Here is a 22460-nt window from a genome sequence, read left to right as displayed (position 1 = left end):
GAACTCTTCATATACATGTATAATGTGACATGGTGTGACAGGATTGAAGACTGTTACACATTTGAAGGGATACGTTGCCTCCAATTTATTTTTTTGATTTTGTTTCTCTCTCATATTATCCCCTTCTTTCAGGGTCAACATATCTGCATGGCCAACATTGTTTTTCTGCTGCAAATTTGGGTGCAATTTCTGATGGATGATGCTTGAAAAAGTTTAAATGGACATATCAAAAATTCTATTCATAACAAAAATATGAGTTGCCATGATTTTGGTAAGTATATTTTTACTGAAACCATTATGGATTAAAATAAAATGTTTAAAATAATAATTTTCCATCTTAGTTTAATGTTTGAGTTGTTAAGCTTGACAGTACCCTCCCTGACTATAATAAGCCTTGTCTTGCCATGAATGATTTCTGGTAAATTATGTCTCATATATGTGTGGAGACTAAATTACTATCAGCATAAAATGGTTAGTGTGACGGGGTTGAGTTCAGACTGAGGGGCATAACTTTAAAGTCTGTTTTTACAAAAATATTTTTCACAGGAAGCAACACAAATAAATGCTTACATTATTGCAAAAAATCATACAACCTATGCACATTTAGTTAATAAATGTCTAAGTACAAACTCAGTGAAGTGCCTCAGGGACATGACTAAATGCTTGGTTTAAGACATTATTATATGCTAAAAATTATGAAAATTAAATAAGGATATATATATATATACTGTATGTGCACGCGCGCGCGTGTGTGTGTGTAAATAATATACTTTCATACATTATGGGTTTATGACAAACAAAAATTAAAAGTAATTTGAATTTAGATCAACACGTCTGCTTTCACGGTGTATCACGAAAGCGAAACCTATCTCTGTCTTTTTAGTTTCGTTTTCGTGACATCGAATCTTTCAATACGCAGACCGAAGGGAAAGAACGCATCCTGAAATATAAAATGAGGTACCATTTAACCAAACGTGCATTTTAAATGTAGCCAATTGACTCCGCATATGCTGACTAATCTTAAGCAAACGTGTCTAAAACACGCCTAAATCACCCTGTAGTCAATAGGTCATTTGCATGTTCTTCAGTTGATGTATATCTCGCAGCAGTCATATTTTTTTCCATAACATATCTATCTAAACTTTCAATCTAAATGTGTTTTGCAATGTGCAGTACTGTGGCTATTTATAAAAATACAGGTATTTCAACCTTCTGGCTTTCATCAGCCACCTGGAGGGTACAACCGAGAGTGCACTGGATTACCTTCAAAAGGCTGAATTGGCATTAAGGGAAGACCAGAGAAACAAAGCTGAGTTCCTTGTGACATTCTCCAGTTTTGCATGGGTACACTATCACTTGCAGAGGCTAAATGATGTGGAAGATTACTTGAACAAGATGAAAAGTATAAGCAAGGACATAGGTTCATCAGATTACTCCTGCAGCTTGCCCGTAGTACATGGTGAGAGAAAGGCTGGAGCTTTCTGAGACTTGGAGGAACGTTCTATGAGCAAGCAAAAGAGAGTTTCTCTAAGGCTCTTGATGCAGAACCAGACAACATGTTTTTTTAATGTAGGCTACGCAAAAGTTCTTTAAACAGTAAATTTAGCAGAGGCCTATGGGGAGAACCGGCAACTTGAACAGGCCGAGAAGATTTTCTGCAGCCTGATAGATGACAAGGCTCTCAGTGAGTCTGATAAGCAGCACTGCTACACATCCTATGGTGTATTCCTGCTCTACAAGAAAAAGGTTGAAGACCAAGCCGTCAGTCAGTTCAAGTCAACATACATGATTCCTATCGACAGCTATACGAAAGAAAACAAGCTGGCAAGAAGCTCAGACTAATCGAAGAGAGGAATCTCAATACCAGGCAGAAAGTCCGAGAAGCATTCGAGATTTTGGCTTTTATATCCTCTGAAGACAAGCAGGAGACACAAGCAAAGGAGTATCTGCGGAGAGCCCATCAGCACTGCTCACATACTGATGAGCTGTCAAAAAACTTTGCTAAGGGACTGAAATTTGAACTTTCTTACTTATACATACTTTTATCAAAAAACTTACTGCTGGGGTGCCCAACCCTGTTCCTGGAAATCTACCTTCCTGCAGAGTTCAGTTCCAACCCTGATCAAACACACCTGTCTGTAATTATCAAGTGCTCTTTCAGATCCTAATTAGTTGGTTCAGTTGTGTTTGATCAGGGTGGGAGCTGAACTCTACAGGAAGGTAGATCTCCAGGAACAGGTTTGGGCACCCCTGACTTACTGTGATGCTTTCAATGCGCATTTATTCGTTTACATTCATTCTTTTATCAGATGCTTTTATCCAAAGAGACAAATGAAGAACACAATGCTGTGTATAAGATAGAATAGTACAAAAAAGTGGAAATAAAATCCAGAAAAGTATAAAATCTGGACAGAACTCTGAGAACAAAACTTCACCAACTGGAATGCCACTTCACCTGAGCTCTGATGAAAGATGATATAGATCTAAATGATCTTGTCAATAGACTGGAAGAACTGATTAAGTCGGACCTCGTAAAGAAAGAAGGACGTGCCCGAACTTACAATGCTCTGGCATATGTCCAGTTCCTTCTGGAGGAGGCACATACCAACCTCATGACATCTGTGGAGCTACACATGGAATGCCATGGGGATGAATTTCACAAGACACTCATTGTCACTTATGGAAACCTTGCTAGGTTAAACTACCACAAGAGGAACTACACAGAATGTGAAAGTTATCTGAAGAAGCTTCAGGAGATAAATTAAACCTTTCCAACTGAGTTTTCATCGGTTCCAGAGGTGCTTGGGGTGAAGGGAAGGACTTTTCTTAAATTCTCATGCAAATATTACGATAGAGCCAAACAATGTTTCAGGAAGGCTTTAGATCTGGAACCTGAGGAAGGTGAATGGAATGCTGGTTATGCCATTGCTCTGTATCGCACCGAATACGAGAGTTTTTCTTTGGAAGATTCGCCTACAATAAAGCAACTGAGACGGACCATTGACACGAATCCAGATGATGTTCTCAAAGTCCTCTTAAGCATGCGACTGATTGTTTCAGAGAGGCTCAAAGCGTGGTAGAGAAGGCTTTAGAAAGATCTCCAGATCACCCACATGTCATGCTATATGTTGCGAAATTCTTCAGGAATCAAGGAAGTGTGGACAGGTCAATTGCTCTTTTGAAGGGAGCGCTTGAATGCTCACCCATTTCAAGTTTCATACACCATCAGTTAGCTCTTTGCTATAGGCTGAAGAAAATCCAACTGCTGCAGGAAAGAAGTCACCATGCCAAAGGGTCAAGAGTTCAACAGATTCGCAATCAATGCATCTATCATTTAGAAAAGGCCACCAGCCTGACAGCCTCCTTCATTTCTGCAATGAGCGATCTAACGCTGCTGTATGGAGAAAACCACGACATGTTGCGGGCTGAGGAGCTGTTTCGGGTCACTTTCAAAGCAGCTGAAGAGAAAAACGACAATCTACATGTGGTCAATTTGTATAATGCTGAATTCCAGCTGTGCAGCCACAGATGTGAGCAGTTAGCTATCAAACACTACATGGAATGTCTGAAGATGAGCCCGGATTCGGTTGAAGGGAAGAAAAGTGCCCACAGCTTAAAGAAGATCACTGACAAACGGATTAAGAGAAACTCGCTGGAAGGGGAGGCTTATGGGATACTTGGGTTCCTTCATAAGATAAAAGGGGAGAAACATCAAGCCATTGAGTGCTATGAGAAAGCTCTGCGTTATGAAGACAACGATGAGTTCCTCAGAAACCTTAGTGCACTCAGGCTGTCCTTACAATAAAGTCATCATATATTATGTGTTTACACTATCAGATGTACATTATGCAATACGCATTTGAGTGTGCTACATGTACTGACACTTTGTGGTTATTTATTCTATAACTGTATAATGGAGATTAAGTAAGAAAAAAGTGATCAGAAAATATATAATATACTGCATCTTTATGTTTATGTTCTAAGATTAATGACTAAAAATATTTTACAGTATTTCTAAACTGTCATTACCCTAAAGTCACTTTACACTAAGCTTAAAAGTTTATATACAATTAATAATGTATATAATGCTTGTTTGTTTGTATTTTTTTTCTAGCAGTTGTTTGTACAGACCAAAACCTATTCCACAGGAAATGTGGGCTGATTAAAAGTAGTTTCTTTTCAGATCCCTATGTGAGAATAATGATTGTAAGTAATTTTATGCATACGTTCCCTCCATGAAAGAAAAATATATCAGGTACTGGTAAAATAAAACATTTACATTTAAACCTATGATCCAGCCACCTCAATCATTAGACAGAAATACAATGTAAATGGCAGCCATTCAATTATGTCCTTAATATTTAACTTGTCAGCTGCAGAGTGTAACACACGTATGTATTTGATTACAGCGTGAGGTGTAGACTGAGTGGATCACATTTCATTCTGGCACAAAGTCTGCACTGTATTAAAAGTAAATCTCTCTACGTTGTTTTTGTTTTTTCATTGGAGATATGCAGCATTTGAACTCATGTGGATTTTCATTGTGGCCCAATTTCTGCAGGTCACAATTTCTGAAAAGGCTATGCCATAAGTCTATTGGCATTTGCCATTGTTCTTTCTAACAACTTTTAAGTATTTTAGTATTTTTTCATGATGGCAAGTTTTACAGCTCTTCTTCAAGTACACAAAATGCATAAAGTAAACTGTCCAGTTAAAACTTAATTATGATTCTATATGATAATGATTTGATAGCCAACAATTCTGTCATCATTTACTCACCCTTAGTTGTCCCAGTATGATGTTCTTTCTTCTCTGGAGCACAAAAGAAGATATTTTGAAGAATGTTAGTAAACAAACAGTTGATGGTCCCTATTGACTTCCATAGTATTGGGGAAAAAATAGCCTATGTGGACCACAACATTTTTCAAAATGTTTTATTTTGTGCTCAGCAGAAGAAATACATTTATACAGGTCTGGAACACCTTTTTTTGGGTGAACTATCCCTTTAAACCACTAAATAATGAACTGACCCAGCTGGATCACATGGGATATGAGAAAATAAGTCATTGACTAGACTTGAGCACAACTGTGATTAGGGCCAAAGGCAGGACCTTACAAATATAGATAACTTTTTGTTATAGGCTACATGTCTTTCATCACTAAGTGCTTGCTGAGAAGGCCTGGGCCGTTACAATGTTGCCATGACACTTTTATGGATGAGTGGAATGCAGGATTTGTCAGCAATTTGAACAAGCAAAGTACAATTATTATGTATGTATGTCATTTATTTTAGGATGTCATGAGTAGCTCCTAGAACGCATTATGTTTCTGGATTGTATTTGCCTTTTGTGCATTCCGGAAACAGAAACTGGCAGACAACTGAACGGGCATGACGCATCTTTCAGGAAATGAAAGTAGCCTATAAACTGCATACTGAGCTGAGCTAGTAAACATAGCTGTCCCATCCGTGTAATTTTCCACAAGCTCCAAGTGAAAGGATGTCAGAGATGAGGTGAGTGCATTTTCTAAATATGAACTAAATATGTGTCTGTCTTGATTATCTGAAACTAAATGACAAACGGGAGCCTAATGATAATAATAGCTGGAAAGTTTTGTAATCTGGCCGGGAAGACCTGAGGAGGAAGGGGGTAGTGTTAGAACAGAAATCTGCGCACGGTCGAGTTTCAGTTAAGTTTGTCGTTTAAATAACTGTCCAGGTGATGGCTACTTCAGTCGCAGTTCCCATAATAACAGTACGCTACTGTGTGTTTTTGTAATTATTATTTTATTATATTAAATGCGTAGTAGTTTATTAATAGCTTTGGGAGACTTGAGTGAGACGAAAAATATGAGAAATTAACTTTATAGAGTATTTTTACTTATATTTCCTTATGTATGATTAAATTATTTTACTTTTTCTTTTATTTATATATAGCCTATTTCCACATGTATTTATGTATTTATTTCCACATTAGCCTAATTTATTTTCACATTTATACATTTCCTCATTTATTTGTCCATATGGTAATGAAGGGGACGTGTTTTTCTACAGACGTAGAAAAGCTTTGCATAATTAGCAAGCATGGTCAGCGCCTATAGCCTTGTGGGCAGTGAGCCGACATACAGCATGGTTTTGATACGGGCGTCCAGAGGTCCAATCCCGTGTCGAACTGCAGTCACGCCATCTGCGCTTTGGAGAAGCGCGGTCACGCCATCTACGCCGAAAATCTAGTTGTTGCGTGGTAGTGATTGCCGTGAAGCTTCCAAACCTTTGCAAAAATTTTTTTTTTTTTTTTTTTAAAGAGTGGGTCGGATCACGTATCAAACTGAAGCCCAGTCTGGATAACAATAAGCTGATTAAAAAACACATTATACGAGCACTTCTTATTTAATGGAATTTTATTGTTTAATCGTATTCATAATGTATCACATTTTCAAAAAAAACATTTCAAATGTGTTTCTAAAATGTTTTTGTTTGGAAAAAATTAATAAAAAATTCATAATTGCATACCAAAGTCATGACAAATGCTATTTATTACCTCACTGTATCACATATTTTAAAAATTCATAAAAAAATAAAATCAAATTGTTTTCTGCAAACTCCACCAGATTCTTGTTCTGCATCTCCCCAAGTACCACTGTGGTGATTTTCATGTTGTATTACTGTATCGTTTTTTAATAATTGCATACCAAAGTCATGACAAATGCTATTTATTACCTCACTGTATCACATATTTTAAAAATTCATAAAAACAATAAAATCAAATTGTTTTCTGCAAACTCCACCAGATTCTTGTTCTGCATCTCCCCAAGTACCACTGTGGTGATTTTCATGTTGTATTACTGTATCGTTTTTTAATAATTGCCTACCAAAGTCATGACAAATGCTATTTATATTGCTGTATAGACATATTTAAAAAATTCATAAAATAAAATCAAATTGTTTTCTGCAAACTCCACCAGATTCTTGTTCTGCATCTCCACAAGTACCACTGCGGTGATTTTCATGTTGTTTTACTGTATCATTGTTTAATAATTGCATACCAAAGTCATGACAAATGCTATTTATTACCTCACTGTATCACATATTTTAACAATTCATAAAAAAATAAAATCAAATTGTTTTCTGCAAACTCCACCAGATTCTTGTTCTGCATCTCCCCAAGTACCACTGTGGTGATTTTCATGTTGTATTACTGTATCGTTTTTTAATAATTGCATACCAAAGTCATGACAAATGCTATTTATTATCTCACTGAATCACATATTTAAAAAAAAAAAGATTTGCAAAGGTTTGGAAGCTTCACGGCAATCACTACCACGCAACGCCATATAGACGCGCAACTAAATTTTTGGCGTAGATGGCGTGACCGCGCTTCTCCAAAGCGCAGATGGCGTGACTGCAGTCGGCTAGAGGACCTTCCTGATCTTGCTCCCCTCTCTCTTTCCCAATTCGCTTCCGTCAACTCTAAACTATCCTATCACAATAAAAGTCTTTTGTCAAAAATAAATCTTTAAAAAAAATGTGCAAACATGAATGATTGCAGTTGTTTCAAACACACTGATCAAATATGATTCTGCAATAGACTGAGCTGTTTGATTGTTTTATCCAGAACAGAGTATGTTCATCCTTACAGTCTATGGTTCATCCTATGCAAAACAGTTACCATGATATTAAATTACTTATAATTAATTGGCCATATTACCCACTTCTAAGCCATTCTTTCATAGACTTGCACTACTCAAAGGCCTCATAGCTTGAATGTTGGAACAAATATTGAAAAAAATACATTTATACATAAGGAAATGCAAGTAGAAATATTTATTTGTGTGTGTCTGTTTGTACAGTTCTTTGTAAACGTATTTATGCATTTATTTATTTATTTAGGCAGCTTTGTCATTCAGTACTGGGACTGGTCAATCCCTGCACGGGAGAATTCTGAGGTCGCTGGTGGATAAGGCAGTGTTGCCAACTAGTTTTCAGAATAAGTTGCTAAAGGAAGGTTGATTTGTTGCTAAAAGTTGCTAAATGATAGTGACGTTACTGCGCGATGACGTCATTACGTAATCACGACGTAAAATTATATCACTGCACCAAATCTCAGCAAAAAATATAATATATGTTAATTTAGATTTGTTCATAAAATAATATAAATGCATAATATATTATTAAAATGTAAATAAGTATTTTTAAATACATTACATTTTTGAAAACTCACACAATTTTTGAAAGATTACAATTTAGTTTTTTTTTTTTTATCAGCTAGTAAACTAGTAAAACTACACATTCTGAACAGTTATAGTTTTAAGCAGTGTATTAGTAGTTAGTTATTGTGCTACACTCTAAGAAAAGTCTGTAAATAGGGCACAATCTACTATGATAATATGAAGGAATTTTCAGTTTTTTTTACTTACGTTTTTAATTACGCATTGAAATTTGTGTTTTAGCATTACAGCAGAAAATGGATAACAGATATTGTCCTGGAAAATTACTAGTACCTTTTCCATTTTTCTAGATATTTTTCTTACAGTGTAAAAACTGATCAACAATCGCAAGTACAAGCTACTAACAAAGTGCATCAAAAATGAACGATTATTACTAAATTATTTTATTATTATTAAATTAAACAATTGCAAATAAGCAGCTAACTTAATTCACGTGATGTGTGTACTACTAGGCCTCTTTGGTTTTCTCTTTTTGTGTAATTTAAAAGGTAAATGTTTCTTCTTATCATTTGAGTCACTTATCAAAAGTTGCTAAAAGTTGCCAAATAAATTTTTAAAAAAGCTAGATTTGTTGCTTGGTGCTTTTGGAAGAAAAAATTGCTAGGGTAGTCTGAAAAGTTGCTAAATTTAGCAACAAAATTGCTAAGTTGGCAACACTGGGATAAGGTGTTAATGGGGGCGTGCTCTCTGCACCCAAATTTACTAGTATTGTGTTAGGACATACAGCCTACTATAAACGTTCCTGCAGTTTAAATGACTTTTTTAAACGGAGGTCCTGACACTCTCTGGTTATTTATAAAAACCCAGGGTGTTTCCCTAAATGACTATAGGAGTGTAGTCTTGGCATCCTGGCCAAATTTATCACTCCATGTGCTTGTGGAGTTTAAGAGTTTCTCCTGTCACTCTAAAGCACTTTGAATTATATAATGTATAAATATATAAATGTGTGTAATTAATTACTGTGGAAAACTATCACTACATATAAACATTCAGACAGATGTTTTTGTCTATGGTGGTATTATTATTATTAATAATAAACAATATTTAATATACAGTATTTTTGTTATATATGATTTAAAACTAAATATTTAAGTGGGTGGGTGTTCACATGGGTGCTGCTTGAAGACATTCTGTTAAAAGGCAAAATCAGTTCTCTTTATTCTTTTAACCAATTGATTTGTTTTCTTGTTAGTTCAATCCAGGACAGTTTACAATCGAAACTGGATCAGCTGGAGTGTCACTTCACATGGGACATTAAAAGAGAGGATCTAGTCTTGACGGATATCCTCAATAGGCTTGAGGAACAGGTCAAGATGGGTCTAGGGAGGGAGCTAGGAGTTGCACGAACTAACTGCTCATTAGGATATGTGAAATTTCTTCTTGGGCGTACTGAAGAGGTCCTTACTCACCTGATGAAATCTGAGACACTCATTAAAGAGAACCTCGGTGTCAACTGTGACAAGACTCTCATTGTCACCTATGGAAATTTTGCCTGGATAAACTACCATATGAAGAACTACACAGAGAGTGAAAGTTACCTGATGAAACTTCAGAAGATAAATGAAAAATTGTCAGCTGAGCCTTCCTCTGTTCCAGAGGTCCTTGGTGAGAAGGGGTGGGCCTATCTTAAATTCTCTCGCAAATATTATGACAAAGCTGCAGAAGTTTTTCAGAAGGCTGTGGAACTGGATCCAGAAAATAGCGAGTGGAACGCTGGTTATGCAAAAGCTCTGTTTCGCACTGAAACTGATACATTATGCACTGTGGATTCACCTGCAATCAAGCAGCTGAGACAGACCATCGACATCGACCCAGATGATGATGCCTCTAGAGTTCTTCTGGGAGTTAAACTTTTGTTATGTTCCAAAGAGTTAATGAATGAGTCTGAGAAACTGATAGAGACCGCTCTGAAAGGCTCTCCAGAACATCCACATGTCATCAGATATGTTGGGAAATTCTTTAGGAATCAAGGATCTGTAGATCGGTCGATTGAACTGCTAAAGAAAGCTCTTGAAACATCACCAAACTCAGGTTTCATAAATCATCAGTTGGCAATGTGCTACAAGACCAAAAAAATTAATTTACAGAAAGACAACCGAGGAGTAAATAGGTCAGAGATAAATAATGCACGAAATCAGTGCATTTACTATTTAGAAAAGGCAACTTCTCTAAAAGATTCCTTTATCTTTGCCATGAGTGAGCTTGCACTTCAATATGGAGATAAACGTGATCTACCCAAGGCAGAGAAACTGTTTGACAGAACATTTAAAACAGCTAGAGAGAAAAATGATAATGTGCATGTAGTACATTATTACTATGCTGAGTTCCAGCGGTATAGTAACAGACGTGAGGACTTGGCAATCAGCCACTACAAGCAGTGTTTGGAATTGAGTCCACATTCTAGTTTGGGGGATAGAAGCGCAGAGAAACTGAAGAACATTGCCCAGAAATACATCAACGATGACCCAGATGATTGGAAGGCCAATGAAATACTGGGATTCATTTATCAAGTGAAAGGGGAAATGTTTGGGGACACCAAGAGCTACGCTGCCACTTCAGGCAATGAAGAGGTTGATGAGTCCCTCAGTAATCTTTGTGAAATTAATTGTAAAATCTAAACTTTCTACAAGGATGCATAATTAATTGTTAATGGAAAAACAGTGGGTCTTATTTCTGTATTTATGTGCAAAGAAAACATGCACATAAATTGTTACTCTTGTTCTTATGTTAATGAATCTAGGTGGTTCCAAATGAGGGAGTGAGTCTCTGCTGCTGATTTGCATAATCATGCCCAAACTATGTGTGCATAAGGCTTTTCCATGTAGTCCCACATCTCTCATTTTCTTGCTAGTTTTCCCTCTTTCTCACACACTCCTGCCTGAGTGCATGTGTGGGAGGATCTTTGAGTATGGCATTCTCAAAACCAGTTGAAGAGAAAAACTTTTTTATATACTTTTATATAGTAGGTTATTGGGCCTAAATTTTGTCATGCAGTACATTTGATAATTCATGAATTCTGTGTGAAGATGCTCGGAAACAGATTTAAACTAGTGTGGATAGTGAACAAGGCTGAATATGAAACAAGAGTTATTGTTATCTTTTAAATGTTACTTTTTACATTACAGATCTTTTTGCTTTATTCAGTCTTAATTATAGTATATTGTGCTCGAAGGCAAAAAAAAGTACCTGTTATAATGCAGTCTTTCAGAATAGTAGAATGTATTCAGATCTATAAAAAAAAAAAGAAAAAAGTAGCCTCTTTGAACAGAAATCTGGGTGTAGTGTAGAAATCTTAAAATAAAAAAACTAAAATGCAGCCCTGTTAATCTTAATTCATATCGGTTTTATTCATATTGATGTTGCAGGCGTACTTCGTGTTTAGGAAACTGTATGTCAGGTCTTACATCTGAATGTAATTTACTCATCTTTTCTCTGTATTTCAGTTTCCTTGCCTCTTAACAAGGTCATTATCATATATAAGTTTCATTTTAAGGTTGTTATTGAAGTTATTATCTTTATTGCGTAATAGACTCTGGATGTTTAATTGCTCATTAGGTATAGAAAACAAATTTTCATGAAAGCATTGTTCATTGAATCAGATAATGTTATTGACAACAAATATTGTTCATTGATACTTATCCTACTATTGGGGCTTTGTTACAGTGGCTAAAAGTAGCACTATGGCATTAGGCAGAGGTTCATATATGGATGATATTGCAGTTTCTTTTTAGATGTTACATATTTTTGTTCCTTTGTTAGCGTTTGGGTGTTTTTCTGTTTTCTTAACTTTTGACATGTTGACAAGTTCTTATGATGGTAATTATTCATGAGCACCTGCTGGTTGATTTGAATGTCACTAAATGTATTTGTTGTTTTGCAATTTATCTTCTTATATGTTCCACAGAAGAACAAATAATACAGATTGGGAACAAGATGACAACTTTAAGTGCAATTGTAGTTGCATTACTTTGACAAATTAAAATATAAACAAATAAATAATATAAAAAACAAACCGCTTTCTGTGCACTGGATGTTAAGAAAATTGATAAAGGCCTGTGGTAATTCTTTTATCAGTAACTATGATATAAACCACACTTCATAATCTTGAAATTTGAAAATATATGACATTTTTCCTATAAATATATATTTTTTGTTGTATGTAGTGTGTTTTTAAAACCTATGAAACAGTTTATATTACTGTTTAGCAGCTAATAGTTAAGCTATTGCTAAACATTTAGTTGAGAATGTCAACATTGCATTCTAAAGGTTTTAGGTATTAGTCCCATGCATTAGTAGCGTACATCAAATTTAGTAAACTTTAGAAATCATTTGTTATCTGAAGAATCGTTGATGTACTGCTTAGCTGTAGCAAACTTGTGATCACAACAAAATACAACTTAATAAAAATGTCAGACCATGACATGTACCCTTTATATCTGAATTAAACTGTTCAGACTGTCAAGATATTATCTAGGGATCAGCACTGTCCTCTACTGACCTAAATAACATACTACAACTGCAGCTTCACTTATAATGACTCTCATTTGTAATTGTATATTGGAAAACTCTGACTGCTTACACATTACTATGAAATTTGAGAGATGGAGAACATATAAAAAACCTTGTTGTGTGTGTTTTTTTTAAGTTTTCTAATGTAGATGAGAATTTCTTTTGAACAGAAAGTCAATAAGAGGTACATAAGCATTTTTATACACAATTTCAATGTCAATTAAACATTAATACTGACTCTGTATATACTAACAAAATTTGATTAAACAACGAACTAGGCAAATAAAAAATACAAATTGTTATCCCAGCGCTATGAAGTGGCTGGTATAATTATCAAGTCTTTTTTTTTAGAAGTATAATAGTCTACTTCACATAGTTTGCCTTCACATGACACTAATGTTGGGTCTTTGCTCAGACTGTTCTTTTGCTTTCTCTGACAACGGTGAATGACAGCGACTGAGAACAGCAGGAGAGAACTGGAGATCAGGGCAAACCCACTCAGAAAGAATGTTACCGTGTAAGTCCCTGTGGTGTCTACCAACCAACCTATGCAACAAAAAAGAAAGAAAGAAAGAGAGTTCAGAGTTTTTTTAAAGTAACCTTTATCCTTCCAAGAAAATAACTTTTAATGTGGTGAAATGGGAACGGTTTGGATGGTTAATGTGTCTCTGTACATTAATAGTTAAACAATTATTTGACTGTTTTTATAGAACCTGTCATTACAAAATGAAAATTGTGGTTAATGGGTTTCTTTAAAAAATATTCCAGGTAATCTTTAACATAATTTTTATGTACTACATCTAGGGTGTGTTGTTGATTACCACAGAAAATAAAAAAACATCACTCAATGTGACAAAAAAGAAGATATTTGTTATTATAATGGAACTTTGAACTGACCAAAATAAAACAATTTGAGGCTCTTACCTCCAATGGGTGGGCTGACCAGATATGGAACAGCGTGGAGGAAGTACACAACTCCAAGAGCTGAAGACAGGTATGTTGTCCCTACAACATCTGATGTTACAACAGGAATGAGGGCAACATAGGCACCATCAAAGTACCCATAGAGCACAGAGAAGGGTACCAGCAAGACAAATGTGCGCAAGAGAGGGATAAAAAGACAGCATAGTCCCTCCATTCCCACAGCAAACATGTAGCATACATTCCTGTACTTCTTCAGACACCTGGGAGAGATACAGAAAGTGTTAGTCAGCATGATCAGCAAACAACCAACAATCTTTGTCTGTTTTTCTAAAACCTGAGCATTTTTTTTAAAATCTTTTTGACCTCTATGAATCATTCTTCAGACAAGAAACCATGACATGTACACTCTTGTAAATTTGGACTCTAAACTGACAGCTGGGTCAATGAAAAATTAACAAAAAGACAACCTTTTTATTTTTAATCTAAAAACTTGTGTCCTAAGGTATTAAAATATAGTCTGTCTTCATGTTGTTGTTTTAGAAAACATTTTACATCATTTAAAAAAGGCTTAAATTGAATGACTCTAAATGTGTCAAAAAATGTTTCCTTACGCCTTGAATATGAGTGAATATTCAAATTTTAATAATTACCATTTCTTTTATTATTTATTTGTCATTGATCTTATTTTCTTCAATTTTTCATTTTGTAGTTTTAATGAATTTGTGATTTCAGGGCAGTTAATTTTTGACTTTATCAAAACATAAAAAATCATTTCAATACAGAAATTAAAAATATGCTCATCAGCGAATAAGTTAATTCATGTTAACTGATGCTAAGCTCATTGCATGTGTATTAAGATTTGAAAAGTGTCAATGTCATTGACCCAGCTTTTTATTAAAAAAGAAAATCTGATGATTCAATCTTAAATTAAAGAAGAAACAAACAACATGTGGCTCAGTCAATAAATGACCTATTCCTGTTTTTGACTGTAGTGAAATACTAACACAGCACAACCCTGTTGAAAAAAAACCAGCATATGCTGGTTAGGTATGTTTTGAAGCATGGCTGCTGTTTTGAGCTGGTTCTTATCTGGTCATGTGCTGGTCCAAAGCAACTAGCTCCTGCTCAGGACCAGCTTAGGACCAGCGCATGACCAGTTTAAACCAGCACACGACAAGCTTAAACCAGCTCATGACCAACTAAGGACCAGCTTAAACCTGCTCAAACCAGCATCTATGCTTCAAAACATACCTAATCAGCATTTGCTGGATTTTTCAACAGGGAAAACAACATACCTTCTGTCAGTGAGCCAGCCAAATGTGATGTTGCCAACGATGTCAGTGACCCCTAGTATGGACATCAGGAAGGCAGCATGCTGATGACCAACACCTACATCCAGCGCATACGGTACAAGGTACACAAATGGCAGACTGCACCCGCTGGCCAGCAGCAGGAAGGAGCCTGCCAGCACCAGGAAGTCAGGCATGAGCAAAAAGTGGTATTCATGCATGGACTGAAGACAACGTTGTTTAGAGTCCACTTCTAATTTGCCATCCACAGCCTTCCCCGTAGGAATGCTGTGTGGCTTAACACCATACTCGCACTCTGTGTCTACTGGAAGAGGACAGGCCTCCTCTTCTTTTAGAATGATAGGCCGTAACAGAGCTCCACATACACACAGGTTAGACACAAAGCCCCCTAAAATAAGGAGGGCCCCTCGCCATGAGTAGTGTTCAATTAGCAGCTGCACTACTGGGGCCAGGATGAAGGTCCCGATGCCACTGCCAGACATGGCAATGCCATAGGCCAAAGCCTTCCTCTCACTGAAATAAATACCAACCATGGCAATAGCTGGAGTGTAGCAAAGGGAGAAGCCAAGCCCTAAAAAAGAATAATATAAAGTATAGAATAGTAAATATAGAAATATAGAAAATATAGAATATGGGTCTATAAGTCAATGTTTTATTCTTAGGGCTCTTACCAGTTAACACTCCCAGGGTAAGGTAAAGATATTCCAGACTGGTTGTGAAGGAGCTGAGGACTAAACCTATGGAGGCCAGGAATCCTCCTAGTATTACAGCTATACGGCATGACAACCGATTCCCGATCAGGCTTCCGAGTGGAGCTGCAAAAGCAACATGTCAAATAAACATATTGTGCAAATCATATTGAACAATTTGATAGAAAAAAAATCATATTTTAAATAATATTTACTGTAAGATGGGTTTCCATTCACGTCCACTACTATATACATTCAATTTGGGGCCAATTTCTTCATAGACATTGATATTTGTATAGATTAGAAGATGGATTAAATTGAACAAAAGTGACAGTAAAACTTTTACATAGTTACAAACGATTTATATTTTAAATAAATGCTGTTCAAAATTGATAAGAAATGTTTCTTGAGCACCAAACCAGCATGTTAGAATGATTTCTGAAGGATCATGTGACTCTAAAGACTGAAATAATGGCTACTGAAAATTCAGCTTTGCCATCACAGGAATAAAATTTGAAGATGTATTTAAAAATAGAAAACAGTTATTTTAAATTGTAATAGTATTTCACAAAATTAATTGTGTTATAATTATTGTAATAATTATAATAATTGTGTACTTAATATTAATTGTGTATTTCTGAGAATGCTTCTTAGATAAATGCTGGATGGAAACAAGAAGATATGAATGTGGATTCAATGGGTTATTCAATAAGAGGGCATAAACTTCAACAAAAACACATTTCTGGAATAAATTTACATTCACATCAAAAATGTCAAGTTTCATGCTCCCAATCACTAAGCAAACATAATGTAGTCAGATTGTTTTGTCTGTGTTTTAAATGGCCACCAATTTTTTTATATTATATTACACATTGTGCAATGTTACATCACACAACATTCATTACAAGAAATATAATTTTTTTAAATTTAATTAAACAGTCATCAGTTTCCTCAGAAGTGGCGATTTTTTTACGGAGTGTCTATTTACACTAAGTGCAAATAGTTGGCCTTGTTGACGAAGGCTATTTACACTAACTCCACCCACCAACGTGTGAATGGGTTAGTCAAGACTAAAAAAACATTCACTCTGTATTAATTTCAGCGGCGTAGATGGTTAGACACATGCTTTTCGACACGATCGACCCGAGTTCGAGCCCGCCTTTTGCCGAACTTTTTTCTCCCTTTTCAAATCTCATATCGCATCGGAAAGCCATTTATTTTCAATAAAAATGAAGGAAATAATCAAGTTGAAAATAAAAAGTATCGGGTAGGTGTAGGGAGGGCTTTATTGTCCCAATAAGGTGGCATCCATTTAATGATTTTAATTAAAAGTATAATTTACACTCAATACGATAATATTGCATACTGTTTTATAATGTAGGCCTACTACAATACTGAGGTGCAGGTAATTGCCACTATTTGCAATAAGTAGAATAAATAGCAGAAAATCTTGCTATTTTAACATAGTGTAAATAGAATCTATAGCAATTTGCGCTTAAGGTCTCTGCACACTGAGTCCGAAATTTTCGCATGCGTTTTTTCGCATTCGCAATCTTAAAAATTCGTCACGCACAGAGACCTTGCACACTGAGTCCGATGCGTTTTAATTAATCCGTTGCGAAAAAATTCGCAAAACTATACAAAATGTCTTCAAGCAGTGATGATGATTTTGTTGTCCTCTGTCTTTTTAAAAAAAGAAAAAGGAAATATTGGGTCCATCCAATACTTAGATTGCGCAGAGAGGAAGGAGATCCACCTCCTTATTAAGGAGCAGCGGGATTATCCCGAGAGATTCAAAGTTTATTTCAGGATGTTAGTGCCTCAGTTTCATACTTTGCTAGCGATACTGAATCCACATATTAAAAAGAAGACCACCAATTCCTGAACAGAGACTGTCTGAGGTATGGATACACCAACAGACACACACACACACACACCGAACTGCGACATCGGAAAGGAGCGCGCCAGGCATAAAAAATAGGCTACAGCAGTTCTTTATATTCTGTCATAAAGTGCTCTGTGCTGCAAGACGACGTGTATTAATTTGTCTGACACTATTTTGGATTTTGGCTTTCGCTTGTACGGTGGCTCTGAATTGTCAAAACACCTTCTCAAAGCATCTCAAAATGCTTTATACGGATGCGAAAAACGCAAAAAATCGAACCCGATCCGAATTTTTTTTTGACGGACGAAAATTTCGGAGGCAGTGTGCAAACGTGATTGACAAAGTGATGTTTTATTAACAAATTTCGGGAGGAGCACGCGCAGATAATTAACACGGCCAATTCATCATCAGCAATCACACCACCTATCCAATCAGCACGAGAGAGTATCCCTATAAATAACCAAGCAGTCTTACCGTCATTATCTCTCGTCTTCCGACATCCCTCCACCACCCCGACTCCTCACCACAGCCGGTTCCTACCCCAGCACGGGGAGGAGCACTCGGGGGGGGGGAGCACTTTGGGTCCGGGCTAAATGCCGAGCTCGTACCCTCTCCCCGGTCGAGGGGAGTACCCCGGGCTCGGGAATGATTACCGAGCTCGGAGCCCTCCCCCTGGACAGCACGCCAAATACGCATAAACTTGCTCCGTTATTGTTATATGTAAGTGTGAACTCGTGAAACGTGAGGTCGTATTTATTTTTCAACGTGCGAAAATTTCGGACGAAAAATTCGGACTCAGTGTGCAATGGCCTTTGGTGTAAATAGTATATCGTTAAAACATTCTGCTATTTTCACTTGGTGTAAATACAATCCATTGCTATTTGCACTTAGTGTAAATAGCATCTATTGCTAAGAAAATATGCTGTTTGTACAGTGTAAATAGCATCTATCGCTATTTACACTTCGTGAAAATAGCCGCTGCCATTTTTTTATGTTGAACACATGGGATGGAAATGCTTTATTTGGTAATCATCTTAATATAGTAAAATTTTTAATATTGTGAATATTCCACTAATGAGCCGCTCTCTCATACTACATGACAACATACAGTATTACATGATATGCAACTATGTGCCTCTACACACTCCTGCATGGCCCATATCAATCATATCAGCCTTGTGATAAAACAGAACATGTCAGCCAAACATGATTTTGAAAAACTTTAAATAATAAAAACAGCTTTTTTTTTTTTTACTAGTCAGCCATCTAAAGACAGCCCTTCCTTAGCAATGTAAGTCTTAAGATTGCTGTACTGTCAACAGCAGATAGAACTGGGTGTAAGGAAAGCAAACAGGCCTGTTTTTTTGGGTCAAACTTGCGACACTGACTTGTCCTCTCAAGATGTTCACTGTGTGTTGCTGACTTCAAGAGAATGTTTTCAGCCTCCCACAGGCTGCAGGCCTTTTTTTGTGTCTTATGCAACGGTATTGTAGAATTTGTAACTGTAATTTGTAACTGCCGGAATCCCTACTTCAGACCGGGCCAATAATGATGACTGTGATACACTAATGTACAATGACTTTAATGTCCAATATGATCATTACATACCACACAGCATGGTTGTGCAATCTACTAATGAATGGATCCATGCCGTCCCAGAGTAATCTCTTGCAAAGTGCATCTGAAACTCAACGAAGAATATGGAGATGCATCTGGAAAAGAGAAAAAGACAACTCTGATCAGACAAAACACACAACACACGTTTGTGGTCTTTGAAGGACCATATTGTGATGCTTCAAACTAACAACATGCTTTAAAGTCTAGTGCCATTCACAGTCAGTAACAACGAACAGCCAAGTGGATTGTGGGTGCCTGGATATGAAGTGCTGAGACGAGGTAATGAGGCACAAGCCTCTGCAGTGCCTGTTCTGCACCTGAACAAACAAAACTAGATCACCATGCAGGTCAGTCAGGTCAGAGCACTCAGTGTGGGTATGACAGCCAGAAACTCTCACGTCTTCTGCCACTAAGACAGACGTGTCTGGCCATCAGCCATCAAAGAAGGAGATGTCCTTCAGTCAACTGTTCCACAAGAAAGTAAAAAAAAAAAAAAAAACCCAGTCAGCAAAACCAAGTTGCAGACTCAAAGGGTAAAATCTTACTCTAGGACTTAAATAACACATGTGGATGATAAGAGCTTTCAAATGGGTTAAAGGCAAAGAAGAGAATATCCATAAGATAAAGAAGAGGTTAAAAAAGACCACCGGCTGCCCTTTAAGCTCTAAAAGAGTTTCATCATCTGGTTCTTCTCTAGTTGATTATTACCATTTATGTAAACAGGACTTAAGAAATGGTCAAAAGAGTCCTTGTTTAAGAGGTGAGAGGTCACAAACTCTTTTGTTTCAACCAGCCAGCTTGCAATTTCATCCCACCAACATCATTAATGGATTTGCAGACCTGTTCTTCAGGTTCTCGCATTTCACACCTTTCCATGTCAGTCATGTACTTGAACATTTCAACTGAACAAAAAACGAATTATACTGCGTAGTCAGTTCAGCACGTTCCTTGCCTGAGGGGTAGAGACAAAATACTGCTGAACAGAACAGCTTGTTTAAAGCTGCATAAAAGGAAATAATTTCTAAACATAATACAGAAAAACATCACAAGTGGGTTAACAAAACCACATAAGTAAAAACACCCAAGAGTTGCAGGTCAGTAGATGTAAAAAACAACACTGTGTTATCTATATCCATGTGTGAAGTCCTGAAAGTTGTTTACAAGTCTGTCAAATGTAACCTGACCTCAAAGGCTGCCTCAGAAACATCAGATAGCTCTTGTCACTTTGTGAACCAGTGACTCATTCTAGGTAATTCTCAGCATGGAATGAACTAAATATAGTTGTGCCTCATGTACTGGACTAAACAAAAGTATGTACTATTTAACATGTTAAACATATTTGAGAAATAAACCATGACAATATTTGGTATTGAATATCATGTTAAACCCTATGGTTTAAGTATAGCTGAAAAACCCCACCTATCGCTAAAGTTAGCTTAAAACTGTTCTAGTTCTACACAGGTATGAACAACACAATGCACCTTCCAAAAAGCTTACCTTGTAACAGCTCTTGTGCAAACAGTTACCACAAAGCAGCCAGCCACAATCATCCATCCCCACCCTCCATCAGGAGGAAGGACCCCTCCTTTCTTCTTTTGCTGAGCCATGGAGTCTGCCCTTCCCACTGCTTTTATTTCCCTCAAACTCCAAAACTCCCGGTCCCAAACACACGTTGCACCTCTCTGCCGCCACACTAACACCGGTCATGTGATTCCTTCTGCAGATGTGAGGCCTGGTCAGTGACTCTGCTGAGCGCAAGATGACACAGACAGGCAGGAATAAGTTACGAGCTCAGCTAAAATGATTAACAGGCACAATGGGCGATGGACATGTTCTGTAAGTACTCAGAAAATGTGACATCTTCCAGGGTCTGGGGCTCCTTTTTGCTCCTACAAATGATTCACAGTGAAAAGTGAAATGATGCATGAATGCATTCATGGGAAGTGTTTATGAGAGAGCCCACAGTTAAGCTGACAGGTTACCATATTAACTTGAGACCTTGCAGTCTGCCTTCCTGACCCTTCTGACCCTCTGCCCCAATTAAAAAGCTGCTTCCCCCCTCTAAATACCATCCAGTTTTCGGTATATCCTGACACACTAGTTGTCAATCTGTTAAAATAAGTGACAACGGTGTGGAAAATGAGATGCATACTTTAGAGCCATGGAGAGCTACAGTAAAAACAATAAAATGTGGCCATGTACACAATATACACAATCAGGATAAGATGATACCCCCCCCCCCCCCCCCCATTATGCAACTGATCTTGTACAGTAGTTTATGACTCTTCTAATCTAGATATCAGTCGACTGTAGGCACAGCACCAATTGCACATTACTTCAATGCAGCTTGAAAAACACATCAACTCAGCAGATTTCTTTGAAGGTAGACTTGTCTAATTGTCTAACTGTTGATTGATTTCTGGGATTATTTACTCTCCTCTTCCTATATATAAAGTATGCTTCTTCAGTATAGCAAATCATTTTATGCGTGTAGAAAGCAACACAACCAAATTAATATTAAGTAGTATAATATTTTCACCTGCAAAATTGTCATGAATTTGCCTAATTATCAAATAGGTTATCAACAATATACGCAAATTATTACATTTGACATAGTTAAAACCCAACCTAACATTGTTGTTGTTAGATGGATTTTTTTGTCTTTAAAAGAATGCGTCAAATCGTAAGAAAATTAATAATTACTTCTAATAAAGAAAACTGCGAAAGTTTCAAGTCGAGTCGTTTTTCTTTTAACAACGGAATTTAAATTCAGTGCATGTCATTCGCTTGATGAAACCAGATGTTTGAAAAACCACTCAAAGTGTTATTAAATAAAGGCACTTACCATTTTATAAAACGACCGCAAACACGGCCCAAACGTTCCCCATTCAACAACTGGTTCAGACGCGTGAGACTCTTCTGCACATTCGTTTAATTAAGTTCATCAACATCCTGCGGCTTCCACCAGCGAAGTTTGCAGCTGTCGGGACATCAAGACCAGGGTGCATTGACATGTTTAGACGTGCGAGCTGTGAACCTATTTACCTTTGCCTCCACTCCCCCTACACGTGAAAATAAAATTATGCAAGTATGCAATGCAGGGCATAAGTGTGGATTTCCCTCTCTAGCTTACAAAAGTACTTGGGAGTTGCCCTAGTTTCAGTTGCTGTAGTGGAACAACGCCAGTTTACAAACGTGCTCAGCATACAGCAATTTATCATTTCTTAAGTACTATCTATCAGGACAACCTGTTTTTCATTTCTGGTAAATAAATTTAGAATACTGTAACTATTCAATAGA

At 36.8% G+C, this 22460-nt stretch overlaps 2 protein-coding genes and 1 pseudogene across 5 annotated transcripts; 2 read left to right on the top strand and 1 right to left on the bottom strand.

The window, feature by feature from the left end:
• The first annotated feature begins 895 nt into the window (after window positions 1-895).
• Window positions 896-12204, top strand: LOC306857885 (interferon-induced protein with tetratricopeptide repeats 5-like). The gene is made up of 3 exons (XM_079398152.1): window positions 896-957; window positions 4115-5512; window positions 9419-12204. Exons 2-3 carry the CDS (start codon window positions 5499-5501, stop codon window positions 10842-10844), a joined length of 1440 nt encoding a protein of 479 aa, XP_079254278.1. The 5' UTR covers window positions 896-957; window positions 4115-5498; the 3' UTR covers window positions 10845-12204.
• On the top strand, window positions 953-3805 carry LOC306858124 (interferon-induced protein with tetratricopeptide repeats 5-like; annotated as a pseudogene). Its single transcript has 4 exons — window positions 953-957; window positions 1200-1459; window positions 1598-1775; window positions 2414-3805. The product of its transcript is annotated as an interferon-induced protein with tetratricopeptide repeats 5-like (transcript).
• Window positions 12175-22330, bottom strand: LOC306857884 (monocarboxylate transporter 12-B-like). 3 transcript variants are annotated; one of them, XM_079398150.1, is made up of 7 exons: window positions 22006-22330; window positions 20658-20908; window positions 19152-19255; window positions 15641-15784; window positions 14955-15540; window positions 13660-13919; window positions 12175-13281 (listed from the first exon to the last, which is right to left on the bottom strand). In XM_079398150.1, exons 2-7 carry the CDS (start codon window positions 20765-20767, stop codon window positions 13046-13048), a joined length of 1440 nt encoding a protein of 479 aa, XP_079254276.1. In that variant the 5' UTR covers window positions 20768-20908; window positions 22006-22330; the 3' UTR covers window positions 12175-13045. The 3 variants fall into 3 exon arrangements, with proteins under 3 accessions (XP_079254276.1, XP_079254275.1, XP_079254277.1); XM_079398149.1 differs by having other exon boundaries at window positions 20658-20905; XM_079398151.1 differs by lacking the exon at window positions 20658-20908.
• Between the last annotated feature and the right edge of the window lie 130 nt (window positions 22331-22460).

Source organism: Barbus barbus (assembly GCF_936440315.1).
Source record: "Barbus barbus genome assembly, chromosome: 38".
Classification (NCBI taxonomy): Eukaryota; Metazoa; Chordata; class Actinopteri; order Cypriniformes; family Cyprinidae; genus Barbus; species Barbus barbus.
Note: the sequence above shows the minus strand (reverse complement) of the source record. Positions and strands in the feature narration are given on the sequence as shown.

Bases quoted from the DNA above. Each gene is read 5' to 3' on its own strand.
- LOC306857884 (XM_079398150.1), bottom strand. From the start codon at position 20,767: ATGGCTCAGCAAAAGAAGAAAGGAGGGGTCCTTCCTCCTGATGGAGGG. The intron at 19,256-20,657 runs GTAAGCTTTTTG...TCTCTTTTCCAG, and splicing joins TGCACAAGAGCTGTTACAAG to ATGCATCTCCATATTCTTCG. The intron at 13,282-13,659 runs GTAAGAGCCTCA...TTTGTTGCATAG, and splicing joins GGTCAGCCCACCCATTGGAG to GTTGGTTGGTAGACACCACA.